Raw genomic sequence first — 22836 nt, 5'->3', positions numbered from 1 at the left:
TTGCCTCTCAGTCTAACCTACTTCACAGGATTGTTGTGGGGATCAAATGAAGAGGAGGAACCACGTGCACCTCCTTGAGCACCATGGAGGAAAAGGTGGGATATAAATGCAATAAACCAACAAAATACTCTTACAAGCTTTCAAAATACTCTTACAAGCTTTCAGCATCAGCTAAAATTGGTTTTCTTATCCCAGGCATATGACCTTAATTTAGTGCGTCTTAACACTTTTAGATTTTGGAATATTACTTGGGGTGATTTCATTGCGGCTCTGCTGTGAGGGTGGGAAATCCAGGGGTGCTGCACAGCACAAGGGCTTCTATATTTGTGGACAAAACAGGATCTTGTACATTTATTTAATTACCATCCTTAAAAAAATGGAGAGAAATTTATTCAAGATGTGATTATAAGGCTTAATTTGATGCAGACATAGATTATGCAACATTCAAAGCAGATCTGTTTGTTAGAGCTGCTAATAATCTTAGACTAAGATGGTTGCTATTGTGTTCAGGTCCTACTTGCAGGTTCCCTACAGGCGTCTGGTTGGCCACTGAGAGAATAGGATGCTATACTTTTGGTCTGATCCAGCAGGGCAACTGCTTAAGTTCTTCTTTCTTTTTTTGGAGGCTTGAGATTTTGGTCCTATTATTATTATTATTATTACTACTACTACTCCTAGAGGGAACTGGGCTGGTGAAATAAAAGTCACAACATTTTCAAAGAAGGATTTAAATGTTTATTTTAGCCCTCCTATAAGACATGATCACAACTTCTTTACAAAAAAAATTCCCCAAACATGACAACTAGAGAAAGTGCTGAAGATACAGAGAATAACCAGCAAGAAGAGGGAATGTTTTAGCTCTACAGTATTTTCCACTTTCAAGTTCAGGCTTCCTTCTAGGCATTGTATGATGAAGAGGAAACAGAGCCTCCATGTCCTGTCCAGTTGGTGTGGATAAATTCGCCTGGTTTTGACAACAGTTCGTAGGTGTGGGCACCAAAATAATCTCGTTGAGCCTTTGAGAAATTGCACACATGGTTAGTGATATAGGTTGCCAAAGTAACACAGTCAACTTTCAGTTGTTGCTAAATTCAAAGGAGGCACACTGAGGGTTGCAGCCCATGTTAGTAATACTCCGAGTAAACCGACTGAAATTAATTGATGTGACTAACTTAGTACCATTAATGTCAATGGATCTACTTTGAGTAGAATTTAGTTGGGGACATCTAAGAGGTCAAACCCATTGCCTCTACAGTAGAGTCTCCATCAGTGTTGGTAAAACTAAAGAGGATCCTTTCAGTTCAGGGATGGAGAACCTGGAGCTCTTTAGATGTTGCTGGACTACAACTCCCATCATCCCTGGCTGGGGCTGATAAAAGATGGAGTCCAACAACAGCTGGAGAGCCGCAGGTTCCCCTTGCAGAGGGAAAACAGGTAAAAATACTGCTGGAAGCTGCAGCCTGTATGGCACTTCCAATCTAAAACAGGCAATGAGGAAACTTGACAAAAGGGAAGGAGAGGAAAAGATGAAGGTAGGGATGATCATGGGCAAATGCAGCCACATATGCTTAAAACATGGGTGCTTTGAGGAATCGAAATTAAGGGGGTTAACCCAAAGGCCACAAGAAAATGATGGATTTTAAGGAAGGCCAGGAGAGAGGTGGCACCACAAATTGTGCTGGATACAGAGACATCAGGTGGGCATTACCGTTGGCCTCTGTGAGAACAGAATGTCAGACCAGATGGGTCCTTTGGCCTGATCCAGCAGTCAGGCTCTCCTTATGTTAACTAGGGAAATGAGCAAAAGATCTGAATGGAGCAAAAAAGGTTGGAGAAGTTTCAGACCGGACTCCACACATGCCAAAGCTGTTTTCAGACTGACTTACCTGAATCAGGTTGGCTGGCAGAGTGTCATGCCTGTACCCATCATAGAAAGAAAGTGCAGTGGTGAAGCATGGCATTGGGATGCCAATTTGGACACCAGTGCTGATGGCACGTCGCCATGATTCCTAAGGGAGGAATGATGTAGTAGTAGTTACCTTCTTAAAAGTTGTATTCAGCCAATGACCCTTCATCCACTGGAAACATAGGGTTGTCTCCACCGCTGTCCTTGGGCAAGTGGGACAAAGTTTCCCCTTGCACAATGGGACTTTGCCACCCTCTCCATCCCAGCCCCCCACCTCTACGCACCCTCAAAATCTGCTCCCAAGGGATGGACAATGGACAGCTATTCTGAGGCTGTGGTGTATGTGAAGCTGTTCATAGCAATGCAAAATTCAGTACTTTATCTCTTAACATACATACATACATACATACATACATACATACATACTGCACTTAAAAATGGTCAGGTACTTTCTAAAGCCGCATTCTCCTGGAACATTTAAAGCACTGCCATACCACTTCAGACAATTCTGGAAGCTGTAAGGTACTGAGAGTTGTAGGGAGAGACCCCACTTCACCTCACAGAGCTGGGTTCTCCGAGTTGCTCCACAATCAGCCCCTCTTCAGGGAACTCTGGGAATTAACTCTCAGCACCCTTAAACTACAGCTCCCAGAATTTATTTATTGGGGGGCATGATTGTTTAAAGTGGTATAGTGCTTTTCTTAAAAATATAAGCAGTATACAAATTAAATTAATAATAATAATTTAAATATATGGTGTGTGTATGTGGCCTCTTCTTCCTGAAGTTACCTGGCAATTCTCTACCGCCGTCTTGAAAAAGTTGTCCAACAGTAGGTTCTGGAGATCAGGGCTTCGATCAAAAGCTTCTTTGATTTTCCCAAGGAACACACTATGCAGAAGACATGCAAAAGCAGTTAGTAGGATTTCTTGAAATCAGTGAGGTAAATAGCCAGGAACCCAAAAACATATGTGGACCAACATATTGTAACCAAGGGCAGGGATAACCAATGATGCTGTTGGACTCCAATTTTCATAAGCTCCAGCTAGCATGGCTAATAGTCATTTCCCAGAAGAATTAGCAATCTCTCTTCACAGGCAAGTCTGGGAATTGTAGCTCTGAGTGGGGAGTAAGGGGTCTCCCAGCACCCTTAACAGACTACAGCTCCCATAATTCTTTGGGGGAAGCAGTTTAAAGTGATATCATCGTGGTTTAACTGTATGTTGCAGATGGGGTCTGTGTCTACAAATATGTCACTCAGGGAAGAGTGCTAAAAAAGTGTTATCGTTTTTTTAAAGAAAAGGTCATCTGATCCTAAAATCAGCTGGGACCACACCATGCTCATTTTAGAGATTGAGCAACTGATCCAGAAAATGAGAAGTTGCATGCAGGAGCCCTTTCATTTCCTCTGCTGTGTCTCAATGGGAGGAACTTCCTCAAACTCAGAGCATAAGAAGTGGGAACAAATCATTACAAAAGGAGAGACAGAGGAAAGTAGAGGCAGAAGCACTCTTAACAATCTATCGTTCCCAGAATTCTTTGGAGAATCCATGACTGTTTGAAGCGGTACAATACTGCTGTAAATGTGGAGTGTAGGTGCAGCCTCAGTTAGAATCTCAACTTTTCGATTCAGTTGGTCTGAGCCCCAAACGAAGAGGATCATCTCCCTGTCTATCGACAGCCCCTGCTCCAATCATATCCTATCTGTCTTGCTTACCTTCGGATGATGCATCCTCCCCGCCACATCAGGGCGATGGCACCATAATTCAGCGTCCAGCCAAACTCTTTTGCCGCTTGCCTCAGCAACATGAAGCCTTGCGTGTAGGAAATAATCTTTGAAGCATACAGGGCCTGCAAGGGAGCCAAGGGACAGTGTCAAGATTTAGAAAGAGGATGGCAAAGTCAGCCATTTGCTCCAGAGGGTGGCAAATTCAGCCATTTCCTGAGCCACCAGAGACTGAGAAAGGACCCCATCAACCCAAAGAGAGTTGCCCATCGTCATGGATCACGTTAGGTCAGAGTTAGTGTGAGGGAATGATTGGTTTGCACACCCCACCACCCATTCCAGATTAAAGGAACCCACTGAGCATGTCTTGAGTGAAGAAGCCTATAATTCTGGAACCACTGATACAATCTCTACAACAATCTGGACCTCAGACAATGGAGGTTCTTGTTGGAGACTATAATGCAGAATGATGCATCTTCCCCACACATAGGATAGTGAATCTCCAGAATTTTGTCGGACTACAACTTCCACCACACCAACCGCTGGCCATGTTGGGTGGGGGCAGATGGGAGTTGTAGTTTGACAACACCCAGAGGCCCATAAGGCTAGCCCTCCTTGGCCTAACAACTCACTTTGCGGATGTCCTCCAGAAACGCCGCCTTATTCCCGCTAAACTTCGCTGCGTTGGGTCCACTCAACAGCTTGCTAGCTTTCACTCTTTCGTCCTTGAGGGAAGACAGGCACCGAGCAAAGACAGCCTCCCCTTTGGAGAAAGAAAAATCAAGCACCATGGATGGCTAAACTGAAGCAATGGCAAACAGGACCACAGTACTGTGTGTACACAGGAGATTGCTTTCTGAAACAACTCAAATTATCTTCACTAAAAAACTATTGGGTATCATGTAACTGAAGGCAGGACATAAAACTTACCCATTTGGGGGTTTCCCCAAAGAATCCTTGGAACTGTAGTCTGTTAAGGGTGCAGAGAGGTTTTAGGGGAACCTCTTTTCCTCGCAGAGTTTCCTGGAAAGAGGGACTGATTTTTAAACCACTGGGAATTATTGCTCTGTGAGGAGAATAAGGGTCTCCTAACAACTTTCAGCACCCAAAACAAACTACAGTTCCCAGGATTCTTTGGTTGGGGAAAGGGAAAGAAGTCACAACTGATTAAACCAGTACCATGGTGCTTTAAATGCATGGAGTCAAGGTGGCCTAAATGGCAGTTACTTCAGATTAAGCATAGCATTGTGCTGTAAGCAACCCCACCCCACAAAACAAACTACAATTCTAGATATCAACAGTAAACTCTGAGTGCCAATCCTTGTGCATACGAAAGAGAACACAATCAAACACACAAATGGGAACTGTATCATCTGGCTTGGAGAAACCCCAAGTTTTGCAGTGGTACAAGAAATGTTGTTTTAAAAAACAACCCACTGAGGACAGAGTATATTCAACAGGAATGTAACACTCATTGAGTGCTACAGGGGATTATTATTACTATTATAAAAAATATTTTATCAGTCACTTTACTCACAAAAACTGACCCAAAGCGACTTTGGGACCTAATTGAGTAGTGCAGATAAAGACATGAGTGGCTTGTGGTAACCGGGAATGGAAGCAATTGCCCCACTTGTAAGGACTGACAGCCTGAAAGGCGTGGGCAGAGGGAGTGCAAACACACAAGGTGAAAAAGTTCTTCAGATTTCCTGTGAGTGACTCATACTCTCACTGCCGCAGGTGCACTGTGGTTCCTCCACACTCTTGCAGTCACAAAGGTAGCCCCTCCTCTCCCCCCACTTTCTTAGCCAACCAACATCCTTCTGCATTGTGAAGGGATGAGTCAGCTGCTTTAGAGCAGGAAATTGCAAGTCATGCTGATGTAGGAAGGAAACAGAAGGGGTGAGAGAAAGAAAAGCAAACCATACACCCAATCCATTAGCAATTCACCTGGCAACCCTAGGAGCCAAGCCTTGAACCCTATGTGGAGGAGGTTTGATATTTAAAAGAGGGGAGAAATGCAGAACACAGTAGGAAGGGTGTGTGTGCTAAAGAAGAAAGGCAGAGTTGATAACTCAGTGGTAGAGAAGGTAGAGAAGATGCACTGCATACAAAAGGATTCCTGGTTCAGTCCTCAGGATCTCCACTTTAAAAGGAGCTTATTTTGGAAAACTGCGAAGGATCCTTGCCCAAGAATGTAGAGAACCATCACCAGTCAGAGCAGGAACATAGGAAGATGCCTTATACTGAATCAGACATGTAGCTCAGTACTGTCAACACAGATGGGCAATAGCTCTTCAGGGTTTCAGACAGGAGATATTCCCAGGCCTACCTGGAGATGCTCTACCACTGAACTATGGCCCTTTGCCAGCTGTGAAAACAGCACAGAAGTGTGGATGATATTTTGAGTTTGGAGGATCCTGAGCTCACACAGCAAACTTACTGGTTGTCAGGCATAAAACCAGTGCGGTGTAGTGGGTAGTGTCAGGTCTTGGAGACCAGAGTTCAAATCCCTACTCAGTTCACTGGGTGACCTTGGACCAGTCACCATCTCTCAGCCTAACCTACCTCACAGGGTTGTTGTTGAGGGTAAAATGGAGAAGAGGAGAGAAACATGAATGCCACCTTGAATTCCATTAACGAAGGGTAGCACAGAAATCTAAATAACAGCGACAAACTCTTGGGTGCCTCAACTCAGGTCTTTCAAGTAAACAAGGACTGCACCACATATCTCCGGGGCCCCTGCCCCTCCCATCATTGCCACATTTTAGTGCAAATCTATGTCAAAGTTATTTACCAATTAGAGTGACGGGGACCCCGTACTCTAAAGCTGAGATAGCCGTCCACTTCCCTGTTCCCTTTTGCCCAGCACTGTCTCGGATCTTTGGGAGCAAATGCTTCCCATCAGCATCACGATACTTCAATATGTTTGCTGTGATTTCGATCAAGAAGGAGTCCAGTTCAGTCTTATTCCACTGCTCAAACACCTAGGGGCAAGAGAGACAAGGAGCAGAGAGATCAACAACCCCCTCCCTGAGACTGCAAGGTCTTTTTTTTTTAGGACATGGAGTGCTCTGTGCTCTATAAACCTGATGCATTTGCTCTTAAGAAAATAGGAAGATGCCTTTGTTGCTCTGCTGTACACCTCCACTGTTAGGGACTTCCCCTGCATGCAAAGACAGGTTCTGGTGGATTGAGCGGATAATTGTGGGTCCTGCAGTCAAGAAGGCAGTTTCTGCTGTAGAGGTAAACCTTTGGGCTCTTCATATGTTGATGGGCCACAACTCCCATCGGTTGCAAGTCAGAGATGGGGAATTCCAGATATTGGTGGACTCCCATCAGCCTCAAGCAGCATGGCCAATGGTCAAGGATGTAGTCTGACAACATATGGAAGGCCCACAAGTATCCCATCCCCCTAAAGGCTCCTGGGAACTCCATCTAGAAAAGGAGGCTCCCTGCTGTGTCTCTGTGTAAGTGCCTGTTCTGGCTTTTATTTAGACTTATTAAAACTGGGTCTTCACCCATCAGATTCAAGAAATTGGTTTGTCTTGTGGGCTCACCGTGGCCATCTCGTCATGGTCCATGCCTAGCACATCCTTCATGAGGTGGTAGGCTTCGCAGATCAGCTGCATATCTCCATACTCAATCCCATTGTGCACCATCTTTACAAAGTGCCCAGACCCCTCGTCTCCCACCTGCCAGAGTCATAAGAGAGAAGAATAAAATGAATTATTATTATTAAGATTTATATACTGCTCTTCATGACAATATCTCAGAGCGGTTCACAAGGTAAAAAGACAAGTAAATAGTTAAAACCAACAAAACAATAACCTCCTTCCCACAAACACATATGAAAGACTTTATAATATTAATCAGCCTTATAAAACCAAAAAAATACAAATACAAAATACATGTAACACAGAATAATTTATAACAACCCCACCTCCACAATAAATAAGTTAAAATCCCATTCCCATTAAAAGCATAATTCTAGCACCAGGAGGCTGGGCCACACCCGCATTCTACCCCCAAAGTACAGCCCCCAATGGGCTCGTCAACATTGGAAAGGGTCTGCCTTCTCCCCTTCCTCTTGATGTGGGAGGGGAAGTGCTGGAGAAGCTAGTAACCTTCCAAAAACAATTCACAAAGAGGGGCATCAGCTTGAAGAGTATCTCTAGGAGCATGCAGAGTGCATCATAAACACGTCAGCTCATCTTACCCAGTCGCAACAGGGTTCCCCAGTTCCTACTTTGGCAGCGATGCTCTGAAATATTGGTTTGATGTGAGGCCTGCAAAGAACCAAAAGGATGTTTGAAAAACAAAGCAAAGGCAATAGAAAGGACATTATCATGATTGGTTTACTGTCCTGACCATAACAGAGGCTAGGAGGGCAGAGACACGAGACAGGGCATTATCAGTAGTGGCTCCCTACCTCTGAAACCCCCTTCCAAGTGATATTTGGTCTGTCCCTACTACAGAAGCATTTAAGAAACAAGTTCACTTGTCAGGTGTTTCGATAAGGAAAAAAATATTTTGGGGGTGCAGTCCCTACAGATACCATTGCTGCTGTTTACTGTATCTCATCTGAGTCTGTGTTTTTAAAAATTATGTTTTATTCGCATCTACTATTTTATTGACTGCCCCAGGCAGGAGAAAGGATGAGACTGAAAAATGGTAAATGAGTAAACAAAAATAAAAATGAAACATACATTTACTGCTTTGGTCCCTTCACAACTCAATCTGAGGAGGACCCAACTGAGAGAACGTGCATTTTTCAGTGGTGACTCCATGTCTGTGGAATGCCCTTCCTAAGGAAACACACCTGGCACCATCACTGTCAAACTTTAGGCCAAGACATTGTTTGCCCAGCCTTTCAGTTATGTTTGGATCATACCTTGCTGCGATTTTTATTTTTATTGAGTGGCGTAGGAAAGGATTTGTCCTTTTTTACAGTTGAAGATGGAAAGCTGCTTTATACTGAGTCAGTTAGACAACTGGTCCATCTAGCTCATTATTGTCTACACTGTCTGGCAGCTGCTCTCCAGGGCTTTCAGGCAGGGAGTTTCTCCCAGACCTACCTGGAGATGCTGATGGGGACTGAACCTGGCACCTTCTGCATGCCAAGCAGGTGCTCTAGCACTGCTTCCCGAAGTGATTTACAATGCAATAAAAACCATACACAGAACAATTAATTACATACGTAAAAGCAGCTAAAACATTTGCTATATTTTAAAAAATGGGAAAGCAATATATGTGAATTTATATATGGAGTGGAATAGGATTTGTCCTATGAAGTTATTGCAGGATGAGCACTTTGGGTCAATTAATGCTCTTTTTTCTTTTTGCTGTATTCTGGATTTTGTATCATGTACACTTTCATAATTGTAAATAGCCTTGAGAAACCTATGCATTAAGCAACAAATAAATGCATTAAATCATTCTCGTAATCACTTACCATGCCTCTTTGGCTCCTCCTGGCATGAGAGAAGGGCCGTACCTGGCGCCCTCTTCGCCGCCGCTAACCCCGCTCCCAACAAACAAGATGCCCTTCTCCTTGAGCTCCTTGCAACGCCTCTGGATAGGAAAAGAAGGGAGACTCGTTGCTCGAAAAATAGGATTATGGGGGCAAAAGCACTGCATTCTCTACTTAGGGCAACGTATATCTCACAAAAGAGAAAGAAAATAAATCTGACTCCTGTACCAGTTAAGAGCTACATAACCATTTGAAACTTAAAATTCTGCACCGAGTAAAATTTCCTTTGCATCTGGTTTAACAGACATTGGTGGGCTTTAGAGCATGGAGGTAAATAATCCCTGGATGGTTAAGTCCAGTCAAAGGCAACTATGGACTCATCTCACTTTCAGGCCGAGAGAGCTGGCATTTGTCTACAGACAGCTTTTCAGGTCATGTAGCCAGTGTGACTAAACAGCTTCTGGCACAACGGAACACCTTGCTCAAAACTTCCAATCCTTGTACAAAACTCATTGATGAGCCTTTGGGCAAAATTGAGAGGCGGGATATAAAAAGCTGCAGTTTTATAAAATACTAGGGGCTGCACCCCTACTTACTTTGCTCACCAATCCTGCCCTTCTCAAAGCCACCTGCTGGTTGCACAAAAAACTGCAGTGTGACAACATCCTTAGGAAAATATGTATTAGGAGAGAAATGTCTTGCAAACAAATCCTAACCAACCAACCCCACAGGTCTGTTAGTGAAGATAAAGTTAGCTCCCACATATCCTCTTGAGCTCCTTGGAGTACACAAGTATGATACAAATGGGCACCATACATACTGTGCTATCTCTATACTCAGAATTCCCTCCATCTATAATGATGTCTCCAGCACTCAGCAGTGGCACCTGTAAAGGAAAGAGACAGTGTTACATCAGAAGATGTCAGCAGAGGGCACACTGGCAGCAGCCCTTCCCCACTATTCTTCCCCAATGACTGGTACCAAGAGAGGTTTTCTCTGAATCTAGTGGCAGGTGTCCATCTGCAGAGAGTTGCTGGATCAGACCAAAAAGCCTATCTAATCCAGTGGAACATCTCCTGAGAGGGCTAATGAGACCCTGGAGTTAGTGCAGAAAATAGTGAGCTAGATGGACTAGTGGTCTGACTCAGTATAAGGCAGCTTCATATGGCCATAGCTCAGTGGTAGAGCATCTGCTTTGTATGTAGAAGGTCTCTGGTTCCATCCCCAATGGCATCTCCATGTAGGGCTGGGGAAGACCCCTGCCTGAAATCCTAGAAAGCTGCTGCCAGTGAGAGTAAGACAATATTGAACTAGATGGACCAATGGTCTGATTAGGTATAAGGCAGCTTCTTATGTTTCCTTCTTCAACTAAAATATTACTGAATTTTAGAGCAGTAAGTGTCTGTGTCTTGGAAGCAGTGTTAGAAACTCAGAAATATAAGCTAGGCATCAAATGGCTCCTTAAGCCAAGGTTATAGTTGCCAAAATGGAATGTCTAGCTGCTTTTTGGGGGCAAGATGGCTCTAAAGTCTTATTTTTCAAATGATGGACTGACTGTGATTGATTCTCAGTTAGACATCTGGCTAGTTCAGGTAACAACTTTGAGCTAGGTTAAGAGTTTTGAGGACAAAGAAGAAGAGTCACTTAATCCACGTATACACTATTCTGACTTCGTTTTCTTAATGGTGACTGCTCCTGTTCAGGCTGCACAGAAAAAGCATTTATCATCCAGAAATTCATTCTGATTGTGCAGATAAAATATAACTGATAACTTACCATGAGAAACATAGTAAGCTGGCTTAATATTATCTATATTGACTGGCAGTGGCTTTCCAGGGTTTTCCACAGGGAGCCTCTCCCAGCCCCATCTGGAGATGCCAGGGATTGAACCTGAGACCTTCCACACGCAAAGCAGGAGCTCTGCCACTGAGCCCCAGCCCTTCCCCTCAGGGAGGAAAGGTTCAGCCAGCCCTAGCATTGGCCAATCCATAGAATTATGGAAAGTGGCATAAAGGGGCATCATTTGTAAAAGAAGAGGCAGTTGGTCAAGGATGGGAGGAAGAGATCTGCTCACCAGCTTGTTGATGAAGTCATCCACAGCGCTCCCAGCCTTGACAAGCAGGATGATCTTCCGGGGTTTCTTCAGCTTGGAGACCATTTCTTCCAAAGAGTGGGCCCCAATGACTTTAGTGCCCTTGGCTTCATTTGCCAGGAAGTCGTCCACTTTGGATACCGTTCGATTAAATGCACAGACCTAGGAGAGAGTAAGAGAGAGGGATTGCACTGGGAGACAGCAGAGCTGATGCCTTTTCTGAAATGCATCCTCCTATACCTGGTTTTCTTATGGGTTTGTGCCAGGAACTAGGAAGTTATTTTCAGACTCTAAGGACCAAGAGGACAAGACATCTGCATGTTCATTTTAATTATTTCCTCCCATTTAACCAGAAAAATGAAAGGCTTGGTTGGAATGGATTTAACCTGGTGTGCAGGTCATTAAAAAAAAACCACCTTTCAATGTATACAGGTTTAGCTAGCTTCTCACACACACACCAGCACTTCCTGCTGAGCAATTATCTGCAGAGATTGCTCAAAACAAGAAGCCAATCTATGTTCTGTCATTTAAGGTACTCAAACAAATAAGAAAACAGGGAAAGACAAGGCCTCCCACTAAATCAGGGACCTCCAGATGTTGCTGGACTCCATCTCCCATCAATCCTAGTTTAGCATGACCAATTCTTGGGCGTGATGGCAGCTGCATTCCAGCAGCACCTGGTTTGCCAAAAGTTCCTTGCCTCTACCCTAAATCCCCTTCCTTGCCTTCTTGTTTCAAACTTTTCTTATCTCCACATTCATACATTTCTTATCACCAGCAGATTTACTATATAGCCAACGGGTATAATTAATTTATTATATTTATATCCTGCCCTTCCTCCCAAAGGAGCCCAGGGTAGCAAACCCACAAACTATAAAGCAATAAAAACATCTACACTACAGATGCAGACTAGGAAAGATTTCTATTTAATTAGAAGAGGAAGGTCTTTAGCAGGCGCTGAAAACACCACAGAGACGGTGCCTGTCTGATAATGGGAGGGAATTCCAAAAGGCAGGGGCCACCACACTAAAGGCCCAGTCCCAACACTGTGCAGAATGGGTCTCTCTCTTGATAAGATGATCTGTTGGGTATATAAAGGGTGAGAAGATTTATCAGGTATCCTGGTCCCAGGCTGTATAGGGATTTATACACCAAAATCTAGAACTTAGCCCAGTAAGTAGCTAATATGCCACTGATGAACCATCACAGATGAACACAGCTGTAATCTAGAAACATCTGGAAGACCAAAGGACCCCCACCCCTGTCTTCAAGCTTCTGTCCTAAGATCTCCCTTCTACGTTCTATACAGTACCTAGCAAAGAAAGCGAGAGAGAGTCTGTGATAAATAATTGCTTAGTAGTTAAAACTTCACACCAGGCATTTCCACTCACCACGAAGCCATGGTCGTTCATGTTGAGGATGAGGTTCTGGCCCATGACGGCCAGTCCAATCAAGGCGATGTCTGCTCTGAAAAAGGGGAAGAACAGACAAGGATGCTTACACTTCCCAGAATGGTTTAACAATCCATCCCTCTTTGCAGGATTCTTTGGGGGAAGCCATGGCTGTTTAAAGTGGTATGATGCTGCTTTAAATGTACAGTGCAGGTGGGGCCTGTGACACCCAGGCAGGGGTGCCAAGGAACAGGGACGGTTGCAGTTTAAAAACCCAGGCTGTGCTTCTGATCCATGCCTTGCACCAGCCAGGACTGTGTTGTGTCAATTCTAGAGATTGAGCAACTAGATCTAGAAAATGAGAAGTTACACGCTTCTAGAAGCCCTTTCATTTCCTAGCTGTGCCTCAACAATATGGGAGAGACTTCCTCAAACTCAGAGGGATTATATGAGAAAGGAAGAAGAAATCATTATGGAAGAAAAGCAGAGAGAAATGGAGGTAAAAGCATAGGAACTCAGAAGGCTGCTTTAGCAGAGTCAGATCCTTGTTCCATCTAACACAGGACTGTCTACAGTACACTGACAGACAGCAGCTCTCCAGGGTCTCAGATTGCAGCCTTTGTCAACCCAACCTGGTGATGCAAAGGGTTAAACCATGGACTTTCTGCATGTAAAGCAGATGATCTACCACTGAGCTATGACCCTTCCCCAGAGTGGATTTGCAGTCCCAGGAACCAGCAACAGCTACAATAATAAAACGTCAGGGATTAAATCCTGAGCTTGGCCCAACTTGCACAACACACCTGCCAAGTGTTACCAATACTGGGCACCCCTCTGGCAACTCTCTCCACACCCACACCACCCCCTCTGCCTTGGGCAATGTCTCTTTGTTTCTCTTTACATCTTCTTAAGCCTTGTCCAAACAATTAGCAAAGGAGGCAGTCCTCTGCGTTTGGGCTGTACCACTTCAGATGGAGAGGAGCCCTCATGCCTGAAAGCTCCAGTATGTGCAAGCGCTCACTTTGAATCCCTGTAAGTTCAAAACTAGAAAGTCCAGAAGGAAAAGTCTGGCCTAGAAACAACTCATACAGGACTAAGCATTGATGACAATGACCAGAGGCTGTATTCAATATTAGTCCTCCTCTGAGTAGACACCACTGGAATTAATTATTTCAATGGGTCTACTGGGAGAAGACTTAGCTGGAGACAATGCCAGGAGCTGTTAAGTATGGATGGTCAGGTGAAAAAAAAAATTTAGAACGTGATTCTGCCCAAGCCACACCACTCACTGGCCTTCTTCTGCACCCTCCTTCCCAGTGATTTTACCTGGCTGGTAGATGTTCTTGAACTGGGATATCATTTGATTGCCAGAACAGAGAATGCTGAGGTAGATGAGTGGGTGGGTGGCCCCATGCATCACTGGTTTGTGGGCCTCAGAAGGAAATGTGGCTCTTGGGCCAATGAAGGTTCTTCACCCCTGCATTAACTCATTGCAATCCTTGCAATAATCCTGCACAACCTGTTTTTATACAAACCTATGGAGAAGCCACGCATTGTGGAATACTGTGCACAGCACCGCTCTGGTCACCTCACCTCAGAAAGGACTTTGTAAAAGGTTTAGACAAGGGCAAGCAAAACGATCAAGGGGATGGAGCAACTCCCCTATGAGGAAAGGTTACAACATCTGGGGCTTTTCAGTTTAGAGAAGAGTAAGAAGGAACACAAAAGAGACGTGTAAAATTGTGCAAGGTGTGGAGAAAGCGGACAGAGGACATTTTTCTCTCTCCCTCTCATAGCACTAGAACTTGAGACTAAATGTTGGAAGATTCAGCACAGACAAAAGAATGGACTTTTTTTACACAGCACATGGTTAAACTTTGGAACTCGCTCCCACAGGAGGCAGGGATGGCCAACAACCTAGATGGCTTTAGAAGAGAATTTCAGAATCACACAAAGGAGAAGGATATCACAAATTCTGTGTCCACTGCTGGGAGTCAGTATGCCTCTGAATACCAGTTGCTGAGGCTCACAAGTGAGAAGAGTTGCTCTTGTACTCAGGTCCTGCTTGCAAGCTTCCTATTGAGGCATCTTATTGGTCACTGGGAGAACAGGAGGTTGGATTAAATGGGCCTTTGGCCTGATGGCGCAGTCAGACTTTTCTTATTATGTATTGTTAAAGCATGTGCGACATGCCTCCCTATGCTCTGATCATTTATTTAATTAACTGATTTCATCCCACCAGTTGATTAGAGCAAAAGGAAGTTGACTTATGAGGAGTTGGGCAAGTGGTTCATCCAACTGCAGACACTGACTGGCAGTGGCTCTCCAAGGTACCAGGCAGAGAATCCCTCCCAGCCCTAAGGGGAGCTGCAAGAGACTGAGCATGGGACCTTCTGCATGGAAAGTGAGTGCTCTGCCACTGAGCCACAGTCCTTTCCAATTTACACAAAAGATTAACCACAATCAATTTCCATGCAGCTGAGATTAGCCCAGAAGCAAGCACATCCAACTTGAACCTGCCCTGATTTCTAAAGAACGGCTCAAGAGGCTGAAGGTTTTCATTTCTAAGGCTCAACCTTAAAAAAAATGATAAATCAAGAAAACTGCCTCCTCAACCAATCACCATGTAGCCACAATTAGCAACGATTTGAGATTTCCCCCCCCCTTTAAAGAAAAAATAAAATTCCAGATCAGAAGATGATCCCACCCCACAGACATAAAGCCCCAGGAGCTAACAAGCCATGGAAATGCCCCTGAGCACCTACAGAGTGCTTACCCTCCTCCCCCTTTGGATGAACCCCACTGAGCTCAGTGCAAACTTCCCTCCGAGGAAAGCCTGGCAGTGCACTCCCTTCTCTTGCACGGGAGTAAGCTTCCTGGAACCGAATGAAGCTTCCTGACCGCGACCCTGCTTACTCGGGAGTCAGCCCACCGACCCATCCGCCTCCACTGAGCTCAGCGAGATGCACTTCCGCATCACGGTGTGTTCCGGATCAGGTCTGCTTTACACACGCTAACTTGGAAGGGAGCTTCGCCGAAGTCAGTGGGGTCCATGGCCATTAATTACGGTCTACTCCAGAGTAGCCCGATGAGATTTACTCGCCTAGGAGGAAACCTTCCCCGCCTTGAACTCATCGGTCATTTACTCTTGCGCGTAACTCAGCATTGCCAAACGAGCCCCGCTAACCCTCTCCAAAATACCCCCCAATACTTACTGGGCCATGGCGGCGACTCGGGCGGCTTAACTGTAGCTGAGACGAGAAAGGTAGGCGACTGGCGCTCCCAAAGACGCTTCCACTTGGAGCGGACCCGCTTAGGCCAGCCCACCGCAGGGAGGGGCTAGCCCTAGCCCGGCCTAAAGGTCTGCTGATCGGCTCAGGCGGACGGCGAGCATCGCCCTTTAAAGGCACAGGCTTCTGCCTTTCCATCCCTCTGTTGCGGTCGGATGGGAAATTTTTGTTTTCATTCTTTTTTTTGGCAATGGTTCAAAGTCATGCATTCGAGGGATGGGGTAGTTCGCCGGCTCCCTTTCCCACTCTCTCGGGCTGTAAGGGTTTATGCACTCAGCGGGCAAGGCTTCCCATCACTACCATAAATGGCACCATATTTAAATAGACTTGGGGCGTATCTGCGATCTTGCCTCTTGCTTGCCAGATGTGTGCAAAGGTAAGCCACATTCTTACTCCACCTGCTTTTGTCTCTGACCCCATCAGCACTATGCATTCAAAGCTCTGTCATGCCACTTTAAACAGTCATGGCTTTCCCCAAAGGATCCTGGGAACTGTGGTTTGTTAAGGGTGCTGGGAGTTGTGAGGAGACCCTTGTTCCCTTCCCAGAATGACAGTTCCCAGTGTATCCTAGGAGGAAGAACTGATTGTTAAACCTCTCTGGGGGCTGGCTCTGGGAGGGGAACAGCAGTCCCCAAACAAGAAGCCAGATACCAGGATTCTTTGGGGGAAGCCTTGACTGTTGAAAGTGGTATGGTAGTGCTTTGAAAGTCAGTGCAAATGGGGCCTTTGTGATCTTGCCCAGTGCCCACCAATGTAAAGCCTCCAGAAAGTTCGCTGAAAGGGAATATGGGCTTCAAGCTGAAAAAAGTTCCCCACCTGTCAAAAATATTTGGATGGATTTGCAGTCAAACAAATGCAAAGCAGGTGTCCCACCACAGAGTTATGACTATTCCTACAGAAGCAAGTTTCATGCCGTGGAAACAGTACTTTATGGGAGGGGAGAGGAGAGGGGTCTTCATGAATCCCCAACACACCCCACTTTTAGCCCTGCAGAATCTTCTAAAAGCAGTAGCAGGAGGTTGAAGAGCTCTGGGCTTCCTGGACCAATCAAAGGCAGCTTCTTACATTGAACAGCAGCTGTTCTGCTGCTGAACCACCAAACACACAAAACACAGCAGCACATGAATGTCATTCTAGGCACATGATTTTATACACACATATGCTCAGAGTGCCAGAGGCATGTTCACAATGGCAATTTCTGACTTGTGTGGCCTGGTCCCTCTGGCTTTCTCTTCCTTGTTTCTGGAGGTTATTTAACTTAAATCCCTTTGACAAGATCAGACAGTTCCCTGTTTGAAGTTTCCTTGCTGGGTGTTTTCAGAAATTTGACCTAGCGTACTTGCAGGCAGCCTGTTTATTGAGCATTCATTATGATCTGTTTGCAGCGAAATTATACAACACTGGCAATTTCATGAGCATTCATTCCAATTTGTTTGCAAGGGGCTTAGATGACCATTGCATCAAAGCAAGAGTTATGCCATGCTCCCTGGCACATTTCTCCATCACTTTCCTTGCCACAGTGGTACCTCGGGTTAAGAACTTAATTCGTTCTGGAGGTCCGTTCTTAACCTGAAGCACCACTTTAGCTAATGGGGCCTCCCGCTGCCGCACGATTTCTATTCTCATCCTGAAGCAAAGTTCTTAACCTGAGGTACTATTTCTGGGTCAGCGGAGTCTGTAACCTGAAGCATCTGTAACCCGAGGTATCACTGTATTTGGGGGAAATGAGCTTGTTGCGCAATACCTCCCCATCAGCTGTAATTGGGTCACCTGGATTTGCCGGTATGTGGTGTAGTGGTTTGTTGGCTTAGGGCCTGGAAGACCAGGGTTACTCAGTGACTTCGGGTCAGTCATAGTCTCTCAGCCTAACTTAATTCACTGATTGTTATGGGAAGTAGGCGAACAGGACCTGAACACAAGCACATTCTCCCATTCTGTGGTTTCCAGCAACTTTGGAGGAGAGCAATAGCCATCAGTAGCCCTCTCCATGAATTTGTCTAATCCTCTTTCAAAGTCACTTGGTTTGGAGACCAACATTGTCTCCTTTAGGAGCGAGTTCCATGGTTTAACTGCACTGTGTTAAGGGTGTAGCTAGCATCCTCACTGCAGCACCTTTCAAGTCCCAAGATGATGAGTGATGGCTAATCATAGCTATTCTTTGTTTTCCCCCTCATATTAATAGCTACAAAAGAAGAGCAGATCAAAACATGTATGGACATTCTCTTTCCGCTTCCCTCAGTTGTTTTTAGTGGTTTCAAAAGTGCACTGCTCTACCAAGTACTAAGCCAGCAGAGGTTAAGAGCTTTTCCAGTTCTACTGGTCCTGAATGCTGGGAGTGAGCTTTCTGGTAACAGTTCAGCACTAGGTGAAGATCTCAGGCTGGTGATACCAGATGTATTTTTACTTATTTAAATTAATTCATTTGTTAGATTTATATTCCATGGTTTCTCCAAGGACCTCAACCTGGTATAGAAAGTTCTTTCCCTCCCCACCCCATCTAATTGGCCACTGTGAGATCAGGATGCTGCCAGACTAGATGAGCCATTGGCCTGACCAGCAGGCTTTGCTTATGTCTCATGGCTATTTAAGGTAGGGCTGGGCAGGCTAGCAGGATGGACTTAGTTTCTTGGTATAGAGGAGGAGGAATCTGGTGCCCTTTCAGAGTCATTGTGCATTCAAGCCCCGGATAATAAATTGCAGGATACACCTACAAACAAACAAAACCACCAATTTGGAGGGGCCCAAATAGCCTCTTGCAAGAGGAGGTAAGAAAAGACACACGGAGCTGAAATTCGTTTAATCCACTGGCTTTTTAATCTTTATTTTTTTTCACCTCGTTCACTAACAGTTCAGTGGTGCAAGGTTACCATACACGGAGTTAGATATTGTTATCTGCATTGCACACCTAAAGGCTATACAGCAAGATGGATCAGAATTAGTACAAATACATGAACTATATTTACATTTTGTATACCCAAGCTCCGAACATCAGATATATTTACAAAATAAAACATGGGAAGGAACAGAAAAAGACAAAACAAAGTCAGTTAATAAAAAAAGTACAGTGTTGTGAATGTATTCCTTTCAACCAGGGAAAGACTGATTTTTAATTTAAAAAATGAAAGAGAAGGGGTAAGGGATCGGTTCCAGAAAGCCACCTATGTTGTGCAGGTGACTGTGGTTGGTGGAGGGGTGGTCTGTGTTGACGAGGCGCATGTTTGTCTGTGGGCATCGGGAAGAAGGAACCACTTAAACATACAAATGCCCAATGAGAAAGACGTGTATGCGGAAAGCACATGGAATTTAGGTTGTCAATAAATAGGGGGAAGGAAAACAACACACAAGAACTGTTCTGGGTGGGATGAGCACATGTAATCTTCTCTAGCTTTAGCAGACGTCACTCAGAACCTCCCTGGATGAGGGCCATGAGTCAGCCATATAGAAGGCGAAACTGCTCCCCTTTCTCCAAGAGACAGGGGCTGTCCCTCTTGCTCAACAACAACAAAAAAGGGTACAGGCTTTAAAACGAACACCAGCACAACCACAAGACTTCTTTCAAGTATTATCAGACTGGTCATCAGTGGCTGCACTTCAAACTTGCAAATGGCCTCCTGAACCAAAGAAATTAAATGTCTGCTTCTGCCCCACCCTCCACCAATGGCTGATGTTTCTAGTATTAGGAAGCACAAATCTGGATACATTCCTGTGACGTCAGAAGGACTGACGGGTCTGTGGACTTGGGGAGTAGGGCAAGGGTGAAGGTGAAGTGAGCCATCGTGGAGTAATGCGATATCCACATGCACGAGGTGAAGTCCAGTTTCACATACATTCACAAAAAAACCCTCAGAGCAGCAAAAAAATTTAGTTTTATTCCCGTTCTTTTAAAGCAGCATGTTAAAAAGAAACAAAACCAAGAGAATGACAAAAATCCAGCCAGCTGTTAATGCAGAGGAGGACTGTACCACTTGATGCATAGGCAGTAATAGACAGTATTAAGTGACGGCAGTACATGCCAAGGGGCAGATCAGCCCAGAGGACGTCCTGCTTTTAGTGTGCAATATAAACTACAGATGCATAAATACACATTACTTTATATATACTTTAAAAACAAAAACAAATTAAATATTCCCTGTAAATTATTAGACAGTAAAGCAGCAGCGAATAAAGTCTTTGCTTTGAAATGCCCTCAGGGGGATTTGTGGGAGGGGTGTTTGGAGAAACCTTCCCACAGGTTTGGAGCCTGACACCCCCTCCCCCTTCCGTAACATCCTGAATGGGGACACTGGCCTGAAAGGTTAAAGTGCATTGCTTCAAACGAAAACCCATATTAAAAGGTTCATAAGGTTATGATTCAACTAGTATATATATGACTTTCAAGTTCCAACATTACAGCTCCCAGCGTGGTCAGTTTTTGCTTTCATTAGGAAAAAAATTGTTTCTTTGAATGAGAAAAGTGGAAATCCCACCAGGAGGTGCAAAAGGTGATCTCAAAGCTTGCTCTGTGTTTGCAGCCCCATGCTCTGTGGGTTGGCTGGCCCATGGCATGGGGCAGAGCCTCCAGAAGGTAGGCGGGTCCTAAGAGCTGGCTGACTCTAGGACTGTGACAGTGAACAGAGCTTTGGCACCTCTCTGGTTGGATTCTCACCCTCTCCTTTCGCCATAGTTCACATTCTTTCCTGGAATTTGGAAAACTTAGGACCAAATTTAAGATGCAAGGGAAAATATTTCATTTCTGTTTGCTTGGGGGACACCTGGCCAAGAGGAACTATTTTATAACGGGCAAGGGACTGCTCACAGTGCCTGACCAGGGACTGGCTGTGAAAAGAAAAAATAACAATTTTGTGTCACCTTGTTTCCAAAGCAGATTACAGCTCTGCTCTTGTAATGGCCAATGCAGCAGTGGCTTAGAATGGATGTTTGCCCTCTTGCCGACCTGAGCTACATATATAAACCAACCTAAGCTGACCTAGTAGCCATATGACCTTTACATAAGACACTACAATTCCCAGCTTATGAGTATGCTATGACACACCTGGTTTCCACTACCATCCACTTGCTCTTCCTGCTTAAGAAGAGCCCCTTAATGCTTATATATAACCCCTGTATTTATAGTCCACCCATAGTGGCCTCCTTCCCAAAGCAAAGACTTTGCAGGCTAGTTTTGTTCCGAGTTTAAACAATAAAACAAATACATTAAAAAGTTATCTTAGTGTACACATAATATTTCCAGGAAATGTCCTCCGGGGGGGTGTTTCCTGGTTCCACACAGTTCGCCCCACTTTTGTTACTGGTCAGAGGCAGCAGATACAGCAACTTAGCACCCCACATAAAACCTTTTAAGTCCATCATTAAAACCATCGCACAATCGGCTTAGCTCCTGAACCAGCAGCCTCGATCGATGCACACACACGTTGGCAGTGAGGAGTGTGTCCGTTGTATAAGGAACGTTAATCACTATGCTGAGACATACACAATCAGAGTACATTGAACAAACAGACCCCATGCCATGATCTGGGCCTCCAAGGATGGTCCCTTTTTTCCCTGCACAGAGGTTGTACACAAGACCCACAGAAAGTGTCAGGAGGAGTTCCAACCTGAGCACTTAGTTATGAAAGAGAAAGAGAGAGAGGAGAGTAATGTTACAGAGAGCCCCATCTGTCCTGGCACTGCACCAATGCGCACTCCTTGATGTCACACGGCAGAGCCAAAACATTTTCTCCCCCACCCCCAAAAAATAATGCAGCGAGGTTGCTCTGTTGATGAAAAAAATCCTATGGTGCTTAAAGCCTGCATGTCTCTGTTCAGTACTGTGGTTTGTAGGTAAACTTCCTCCCTGAGCTGACCCCCAACTAGATGGCTTTTATAAGCTGCATAAAAAAATGCCAACATGCAAATTTGGTTCCTCTGAACCACAAGGTTGAAATTGCTCTTTAAATCACCTCCTTGATCACAGTGAGCCACAGGAGTAAAAGCCAGCTTGGAAAGGAGAAAGAGGAGGGCAAAGATGGCCCCACTGAAGAAAAATCAGCCTAACAACACAAGTTCACCTCACAAGAAAGAGAAACTTAGAATCTTAGTGGGGAGCTCAAGAAGGGCTTAATTGTGGTTCTTACATCCAGAGCATGAGGTCTGCCTGCACCGCTCCAGACTTCAGACATAGGCCTGCATGATGGAATGCTCCTCCATGTAAAATAATTCCAAGCATGCCAAAAGCTAGCATGTCAGGGAAAAGGGTTAGAATATTCTGGTTTTCTATGTTCAGGGAACTATTTTGATAGGCACAAGCATCTATTTGTGCAGGGCCCCAGCTTGTGATCTCAAATGGCACAGCCCCAAAAAAATCTCAACCGGTGTTCCCACAAAACTAGACCTAAGAGACATCTAGAACAAGAGCATTTATGTAGGGAAACCTAGAACCCAGTATACCTAGGTGAGACTGACTTCTTCACACCAGCATAAAGTGAACCTACCTTGGCTACAAAATTGCCCAAAATGTTTACAATCTGCAGGATGAGTGGAAGAGTTCCAGAGAGGGGCATTTGTTCCTAAATTAAAAACCTCTCCTACTCAGAAACACGAAATGATTAAAAAGGGAAAGCATGTAAACAGGTTTGTTAGTTCAGATTATATGTTTTGTATGCAGCAGAAAGCAGAGGTGTAGGGAGCTTGTTTTGTTTCAATCCTCTTCCTGAAGCACAAGGCCCCAATACAGCTCTTTTGCTCACATCTCAGCCTTTGCCAACCTGGTGCCCTCCATATGTTTTGGACAACTCCTATCAGCCCTGTGCTGGCTGGTGGAAGTTGGCATCCAAAACATCTGGAGAGCACCAGGCTGGCAAAGGTTGGCAAATGTTATCTTGATTTGGCTTTTTTTTTAATAAAAAAAAGAAGACGTGCATAATGATTTGGGTTTTTATAAAAAGTCTATTTATTTATTTATTTATTTACTTATTTATTTGG

The 22836-nt window shown here is 44.7% G+C and overlaps 1 protein-coding gene across 1 annotated transcript; it reads right to left on the bottom strand.

Annotated features, from left to right (window-relative positions):
- Nucleotides 1-712: 712 nt before the first annotated feature.
- On the bottom strand, nt 713-15929 carry PGD (phosphogluconate dehydrogenase). Its single transcript, XM_053400917.1, has 13 exons — nt 15802-15929; nt 12587-12662; nt 11178-11357; nt 9924-9989; nt 9086-9204; nt 7850-7919; nt 7191-7325; nt 6428-6617; nt 4263-4393; nt 3622-3755; nt 2696-2795; nt 1887-2009; nt 713-1016 (listed from the first exon to the last, which is right to left on the bottom strand). The coding sequence occupies exons 1-13, from the start codon at nt 15807-15809 to the stop codon at nt 897-899; spliced, it is 1452 nt and encodes a 483-aa protein (XP_053256892.1). The 5' UTR covers nt 15810-15929; the 3' UTR covers nt 713-896.
- Nucleotides 15930-22836: the final 6907 nt, after the last annotated feature.

The sequence above is a fragment of the Podarcis raffonei genome, chromosome 8 (assembly GCF_027172205.1).
Source record: "Podarcis raffonei isolate rPodRaf1 chromosome 8, rPodRaf1.pri, whole genome shotgun sequence".
Classification (NCBI taxonomy): domain Eukaryota; kingdom Metazoa; phylum Chordata; class Lepidosauria; order Squamata; family Lacertidae; genus Podarcis; species Podarcis raffonei.
Note: the sequence above shows the minus strand (reverse complement) of the source record. Positions and strands in the feature narration are given on the sequence as shown.

Coding starts and splice junctions, on each gene's coding strand:
- PGD (XM_053400917.1), bottom strand. Junction 9,205..9,923: donor CTGAGTATAGAGATAGCACA/GTATGTATGGTG, acceptor TTTCCTATCCAG/AGGCGTTGCAAGGAGCTCAA. Junction 7,920..9,085: donor GGAGGAGCCAAAGAGGCATG/GTAAGTGATTAC, acceptor GGTTCTTTGCAG/GCCTCACATCAAACCAATAT.